The sequence below is a fragment of the Pleurodeles waltl genome, chromosome 5 (assembly GCF_031143425.1).
Source record: "Pleurodeles waltl isolate 20211129_DDA chromosome 5, aPleWal1.hap1.20221129, whole genome shotgun sequence".
Taxonomy (NCBI): Eukaryota; Metazoa; Chordata; class Amphibia; order Caudata; family Salamandridae; genus Pleurodeles; species Pleurodeles waltl.
This window is the reverse complement of record NC_090444.1, coordinates 4,697,356-4,705,700: the sequence shown is the minus strand read 5'-3', so window position 1 is coordinate 4,705,700 and position 8,345 is coordinate 4,697,356. Positions and strand designations below refer to the sequence as shown.

At 43.1% G+C, this 8,345-nt stretch overlaps 1 protein-coding gene across 1 annotated transcript; it reads left to right on the top strand.

Moving 5' to 3' along the window:
* Positions 1-921: 921 nt before the first annotated feature.
* LOC138295966 (olfactory receptor 2D3-like) lies at positions 922-1,857 on the top strand. Its single transcript, XM_069234633.1, has one exon. It carries the CDS (start codon positions 922-924, stop codon positions 1,855-1,857), a length of 936 nt encoding a protein of 311 aa, XP_069090734.1.
* The last annotated feature ends 6,488 nt before the right edge of the window (positions 1,858-8,345 follow it).

Here is an 8,345-nt window from a genome sequence, read left to right as displayed (position 1 = left end):
GGGCAGAAGGAATGTTGATTTTTAAGATATTCACCATAGATAAAGAGGTCAATCAAACTTTGAAAAAAACTAAAATAAGAAAATTTGCAAAGAGCAAACGTGCAAAGAATAACATTTGCAAAGACCATTCACTGAAATGTGTGGTCAGCTGCAGACCTTTTTTGTGGATGCCTTTGAAATGGCACTATGAGCAAGGCAGGATCTTAACAATGACAAAATTAGTTCACATTCATAGCGTGAGTCACTGTGTGTGAACATGGTCCTCCCAACTGCATTGGTCTATCTAAAGGAGGAAAGATTATATTCATGTGGTAAAAGAAGGATCTGCAATGTGGGGTATAGCCTCTCCTTAGAAAAAGCACAATTATTGTGGGTTTAGTATGCAAAAAATGTTTTTTTCGGGCCCAATTCAAAGCCTTTTCTATCTGGCCAGTGCTTTTTGATCATAGATATTGTAAGCTATATAATGACTACACAAGTAAGTGTATGTATTCAAGGCTGAAAAACAGAAATATTGCATCTCCAAATGAATGTTCCATGAAAACTTCCAGCAAAGACTACTTAGTCATTTTGAACCATTGCGAGCATCTGTTCTGTTCATGAGATAAATCTAGTAAAGAATGGCAATTAGATCCAGTGAACTTTGGAAACAAATCACATAGCGCTCATCTACCATACTTGCTGAGTGGTTGTGGGTTTAAAGGCTTAATTTGTCAACAGAAAGGACAAAGCATTGGATTATTTCCATGGTGACCACACATGGGTATTTACTACCTTTCAACTCAGTCAGCTAGTGAAGGGTCTTCCAGTGCTTCACAATTTAGGATCATTTCAGGATAATGTCACATTCCACCTCAATATGCTGTGTACTTACCCTTTGCTTTTCCTTTTCTTCCAACAGGCAAAAAAGGAGGTAACTCAATGGCGACGAGGAACAGAAGCGCAGCAACAGATTTTTTGCTTTTGGGACTATCTGAAGATCCCAATGTGCAAATTGTTCTCTTTGTGTTATTTTTCATAATATATTTGATCACGATCATTGGAAATGCAATCCTGATCACAGTATGTACTTGTGATGCTCGCCTTCACACTCCAATGTACTTCTTCTTGGTCAACCTCTCCTTCGTAGACATCTGCTACTCATCAGTGACAGTCCCTAACATGTTGGTCCAACTTCTGCTTGTGGGGAGGAAAATTGATTTTTCTGCATGTGCTACTCAGATGTACACATACATTCTCATGGCAGGTACGGAATGTGTGCTCCTTGCAGTCATGGCATACGACCGTTACGTGGCCATCACATTTCCATTACGCTACACAGTTATCATGAGCAGATCTGTTTGTATCACCTTGGGAGTCTGTTGCTGGCTGTGTGGCAGCCTGACGGGGCTGCTGGATACATTTTTTACAATACGGTTGCCTTTATGTGGGGCCAGTGTGATTAACCACTACTTTTGTGAAGCCACAGCTTTCCTAAAGATTGTTTGTGTAGACACTTTTATTGCAGAAATGGTGATCTTTTCCGTTGGGATAGTTGTGCTCTTGATCCCTAGCCTTATCATTCTCTTTACCTACATACAGATTGTCTCCACCATCATGGGGATCCGCTCTGCAGAAGGTCGATGTAAAGCGTTCTCCACCTGTGCCTCCCATCTGATCGTTGTCACCATGTTCTACACCACCGCCATCTTTTTGTACATGAAACCTGTGTCTAGAGACTCTGGAAATCAGGAGAAAGTTTTCTCTTTGTTTTACACAGTCACACCCCCAATGCTCAACCCCATGATTTATAGTTTAAGAAACAAGGATGTTAAGGTGGCTCTCCAGAAACTTTTACACAGACACATATTTCACTGAGTAATCTTACATTGGTCTGTGACTTATGTTCGAAGGAAGTGGATAGATTCGAAGGGACACGCAACAAAGGCAAGACTTGTGATAAAGGAGAAAAATGCAAATATATACATCCGCCATGGGGGACTTGGGGCATTAAAACTGTAGCATGCTAAGGGCTCTAAGATAAGTATGCACTTGCAACAAGTGATTTATTCAAGAGCAGAGAGTATGCACTTATTCTAATTGGGTCATATAAGCCTGGAGAGGGGCTACTAGGCTACCATTTCATGGAAGGCCATTGCTTGCACCTTAACGGGGAAAGTCTAAATGCTATACTTAGACCTCTCTACAAAATAGCTTGAGATGGGGTAGCGCTCTGTGAAGCAGGAGGAGGGGCCAGCCGCCACACGCTAGGGCAAGGAGCCCTTTAAAAACATTAACGCGCTCCCGCTGCCGCGGGTAGCGCTCTGTGAAGCAGGAGGAGGGGCCAGCCGCCACACGCTAGGGCAAGGAGCCCTTTAAAAACATTAACGCGCTCCCGCTGCCGCGGGTAGCGCTCTGTGAAGCAGGAGGAGGGGCCAGCCGCCACACGCTAGGGCAAGGAGCCCTTTTAAAAACATTAACGCGCTCCCGCTGCCGCGGGAAGCGCTCTGTGAAGCAGGAGGAGGGGCCAGCCGCCACACGCTAGGGCAGGGAGCCCTTTAAAAACATTAACGCGCTCCCGCTGCCGCGGGTAGCGCTCTGTGAAGCAGGAGGAGGGGCCAGCCGCCACACGCTAGGGCAAGGAGCCCTTTAAAAACATTAACGCGCTCCCGCTGCCGCGGGTAGCGCTCTGTGAAGCAGGAGGAGGGGCCAGCCGCCACACGCTAGGGCAAGGAGCCCTTTAAAAACATTAACGCGCTCCCGCTGCCCGGGACACGCGCGGGCGGCGCCCAGGCGAAGCCCGGGCCAAGGGCGGGCCCGTCCTTGCCCGTCATTGCCAGGAAGAGCCAGGGCAGGGCCACCCCCCTAATGTTTTAAACTAGGTAGGCTCAAATGTGATGCCCCTTAAAAGTAGTGCGTCTGGGTTTATTTAAGTGTAAACATCCTTACCTATATCGCACTACCTTTCAATTAGGGCCTATCGGCTTCTGGAACATATTATCCAAGGTATTCATAAATCAGTTGTGGCTTCCGTTAGTATCCCGGCAGGCAGCGCGGCACCGAGGAGCCCCGGCCCGGAGACCTCGGCAAATGGTGTGCCCCGGAAGTCGGTGGATTAATTGAGTGCACCTGCATACACGACGCTGGCTGCGAGGATCGCGGGCTCCGAGCAGGGGAAGCGAGACAGTGACGAGGTGTGGAGGCAAAGACGGAGCAGAGCAAGGGGCTCTGTCGGTGTTTGTATACTGCCGAGACCAGGGGACTGTATGTAGGTTGTGTATATCACATTTTGTTTTCAAGCAGCCCTTATTATCTTATTATTTGTGTGTAACTTGGAAAAGCCTTATTCGATTTTAAAGTGATAATTTGTGACTGTTAAGCATGTCAAAGCAAAAAGTCCCCTCTATACCCCAGACATTGGATAATTATTTAGTGAAGATTGTTAGTAAAATTAATTGCGAGAGGAGACAATCCCTAGGGCTTAGCAGCTCTCCCCCATTATCTAGTGTGCAACTTTCACCTGCTCCATTGGCTCTGGATGACAGTAGTAGTGTCTGCACTAATTCTGGTGTTCCTGATAGGGAAGTGATTATGCAGAATACTTCTACTTTAGCCGATCTAGAGGTTTCCACTGATCCCATAGTGCAACATCCACCCACCCCACTACCTAGAGTGGTTAGAGCATGTAGAAAGACCCAGACTAAACGTGGGGGTGCTCGGCCCGCAAAAAAAAGATTAGTTAGCCCCCTCAAGAATCCAGATAAGGATGAGGATAATACGGCAAATATCGACGACGTTAAACTAGATGCAGAAAAAACAAAAAACTTAGTAAGTATTATTGACTTAAAGATTAAGGGTATTGTCAAACCCCTTATGGTAAAAATTGATCAGCTAACCGCGGAGGTTAATAGATTAGGCGATCTCCTCAAAAAAACACTGGTGGAAGCAGATAGTGTGTCAGCCCCAATAACAATAAGCAATCATGATACTCAGGTTGCTCCCCCCGGTGATGTTACAGGTTTAGATATTAGTAGGAGTGTTGTACAGAACTACTCGACAGCACAGTCCTTAGCCTGTAATGATAGCCAGGTTGTTTTAATACCTGATAGAAAAGAGGATTGGACTGAGGTAAGGCGAAGGCGCGCCATTAATCTCCCTCCTGATTGCGCACCATATGTGGTAGTTTAACTAATTTTCCCCCTGTTGCAAAGGGGAATCATCAGGAAACCCACGAGTCTTTAAAAAATAAAACCGTTTCCTGGATGCACAGGCATTGTGGATTCCCAACTGAACTCTCAGATCAAGTTCTGACTACCAGAAGGGTAAATTGGATAGGGAGCTCTAAGAAAAGTTTTAGTGGTGACTGTGTCATTATAAACTTTAAACACCCTCAACATGCTGCCACTGTATTATTAAGAGCTGCCTCATTACCAATTACTGATAATAATGTGTGTGCCCGCTCGCTTGCTTTCTTTTACAGCCATCATAATAATGCCCCTTATGGGAGTAGAGGAAGTAGATTATGCCCTGCTACACACAGGCTATACCCTAATATTTTAATGCAAAACCGGTTTCAACCCCTAAGTTCTCTGGATGCAAATGATTGACTTAATGAGGGAGGGCAGTTCTTACCCCAGGTGATTATTATTCCCTGTGTGGATATCGGTATAGACAATACCATGGCCCAAGAGATGCCCAACAACACAGAAATTGAATTGGCGGTGGATATAAGGGCACCGCCCGATTGTGGGGACATAAGCAATTCAAACCAGAATGCGAATTGGGGACGAAACAATGGTATGGTGCCTGATAGTAATTGTGTTAGGGGTAAGGATACTATTACTATTGTTTGTTGGAATGTGGCAGGGCTGAAATCGAAGGAGAGGGATCTGGGATGGTTAACGTTTGTTAATGCCCATGACATTTTATGTCTTCAAGAAACATGGTGTAAAGATGAAGTTAACTATGAGGGATTCGTTTCTTACAATTTACCGGCGTTGGGAGGTGGTATAGGTAGAGCGAAAGGCGGTCTCCTTATACTTGTAACGATCTGTCGTCCTATTGTGGTTAAAAAGTATATACCTGTAGGGGACCTTGTGCAGATCCTCTGGCTTGTGGATGACAAAGACCATAATGTTTTATTGATTAACTATTATAATAACATTTTTGATGTTACCCGGGTCAAAGTAGTAACAGACTTAGCCGGCGCTGTCGAAAACTTATGTCTGGAACAGAATGTTGTATTTGACTTCATCTGGGTAGGGGACTTCAATACTACTTTGTGCGATTTGTCTACACAAAGGGTTTGTGGGGTTACTAACAGTGCCGGCTTGGATGTCCCGCATTTTGGACATAACAGTTATGGGGAAGCACTGCATAAGTTCATGGGCTGCTATGACCTGGAAATAGTGGAGTGCTGTAAAGATGTTAATGGTTTACCCATTCCCACTTTTAAAAATTGGCACACCAGCTCGGTCATTGACCATGTGATCACATCTTCTAATATTAGTTCTTACTGTGATCCACCAAGAATTGAAGTAACTACCCAAAGTGACCACAACCGTATTATTCTGGACACTACCCTTTGGGCCGGTAGTTCGGTGGATGTGGGAATTATTATTTCTAATGTAGAACCACATAGGACTAACGGTGTAAGGCTAAGATGGATTGGTGAAAGAGCCGATGATTTAACTAGCTCCATAATTAATGAGAGCCTGCTGGACATTGCTTCTATTTTAAAAAATAGTTCTGACTCTGAGAGGGTTTTATATTGTTTTAACCAAATTAATAAAGCTATTGATGCCAAGTTTACCAGTCGCAATAGTAGGCAAAGTAGGAACGGACCAAGATGGTTTAATCACCTTTGCACTTCCGCACTAACTGGCCTCAAGCAGGCTTTAGCAGCGAGGCCCAGGGACAAAAAACTGGTAAATAAATTAAGAATGGAATATAAATGTGCGCTCAAACAGAGGAAGGGTGAACTGCAGCAACAGGCTTGGGATTCCCTCAACCAAGCTGCTGAATTATCAAATTGTACATTATTTTGGGCCACGGTCAACTCGCCTTTCCTAAGGGATGAAAAAACACCACAGTTGACTTCTAATGTTTCTAGCGAGGGTTGGATTGCACATTTCTCCAGCATTTTTGACTCTGATAAAGACAATGATCCTAGTCCCAATAAGTGGCCCACTCTGCCTTTGGATATATCTGTTAGTGAGGTCAAATATGGTATACGGGCTAGCAAAGGAGGGAAAGCTCAGGGCCCGGACGGGGTACCTATAGACGTTTATAAAGCTGCGCCAGATGTCTGGGGCCCCCTTTTAACCATTGTTTTTAATGTTGCCGTGTGTGCCGAGGCCCCTGTAACTTGGGGTGAATCAATCATTGTGCCAATTCATAAAAAGGGAAGTAGATCTGATGCTAAGAATTACCGCCCGATCTCTCTCCTTGACTCTTCAGTCAAGGTTATGAGTAGAGTGATGTTAGTAAGATTAGAGGAATGGGCTGAGCAGGATAGCATACTGGCTGATAGCCAGTATGGTTTTAGGAAGGGACGAGGTACGCTCGACCAGTGCATCAATCTTGATCTACTGATCGGGAAGTATACTGAAGCGAAACCCGGTTCCCTGTATCTTTGTTTTGCTGACCTGAGCAGCGCATTCAATATGGTAGATCATTCCATTTTATGGCCAACTCTGTTAAATTTAGGAGCCCCAGAAGGCATAATCTTTTTCCTCGCTAGGTAATACGAGAAATTGAAAACCAACGTACGTTTTGGAACCAGAGGAGAATGTACTCCAAAAATCTGTGTTACACGAGGAATTAGACAGGGTTGTGTTTTGGCACCTCTCTTATTTATTTTATTTATTAATGGAATTGGTGATATTTTAAAAAAGGTTAATGCTGATGCTCCTCAGATCAACGGTGTTCCGGTGCCAATATTACTATATGCCGACGACGCTGTTTTACTCTCTCGAACACCTGTCGGATTACAACGACTAATGGATAGTTTTTCCTCCTTTATTAAAGACTAGTAATTAATAAGGGAAAAACGCATACCATGACCTGCGGAGCTAAAGCCAAAACGTTAAATGCCTTTTTTATAGACGGCGAAAAGGTGCAACAGGTGGATAAATTTTGTTACCTAGGTATTACCTTCTCTAACGACAGGAAATGGAACAATGAATTTAATAACATCCGGAATAAAATGGCAAAAAATGCTTATGGTATTTATAGATTTGCTGCAAAAGTTGGGGATCGTCGAACCAGGGATATGCTCAAGATTTACCAAGCTAGATGTGTGACTATTGCTCTGTATGGGGCAGGAGTATGGGGTTATAGCTGTACCTACAACTTACAGTTGGAGGAAAATATGTTTTTAAAAAAGCTCCTGTTTTTGCCCATCTCTGCCTCAACTGAATTAAGCCATCGCGAATTAGCCATTAATTATTTAACTGATCTGATATCACTTAAACCATTGATGATCTGGCGGTCTTTTTGGCTTGGCGATGAGAAGCTACTTAACAGAACTATTGTTGAGGATTGCCTACGTTTGGATAAATATCAAGATATTCCCTGGGTTAAATATGTTGTTGTCTGTTTTTCAGACATTTTTAATCTGAATATTTTAAATAATCCTAGTGCAGCAACCACGATCTCCAAATCAGAAATGAAAAGTATATTTCTAACTTAGGCAGAAAGGAAACGAGCAACCATAGCCGGATCACTGTCCTCCGTCATTTTTTATAATAGATACAATCTAATGGAGGGTTTTCCATCTTACCTAACTATGGTGACTAGGAATTCACATAAATTTGTGCTAACCAGACTAAGATTTGGGATGGCACATTGTTTAGTAGCCCATCCAAACATTAAGAAACACCCGATTGGGCCATGTAGGTGCGATAATGTATCTACACAGAGCACTGTGCACCTTCTGCTGTTCTATAAACTGTATACATGTTTTCGTATAGTATTTTTGAAACCTCAGTTTGTTAAATACGGAACACGTACAGTTAAACATGCCATGGCTTTAATTTTTAATCTGCAATCGGCAGATATTTGTTTTTATACTGCCACCTTTTTAAATCAGTGCATCAATTCCAGGAAAAGTATGAGTTTTTAATGTATTTCATATAATATATATTTATGAATGACCATATGTATTACTCAATGAGCCATTAACTATAATTAATAACTGTAAGTTTTAATTGCAATGTCTTTGTAAATATGTACTGTTGTCTTTTTTTTTTCTTCTTTGTTCATGCTTTTATGGTCATTTATATGTGCCGAATAAAGTTTTATGAACTGAGCTTGAGATCTGCATGCCTTCACTTGAGCCCCCACTGTGGTGGGGTGGCTCCACT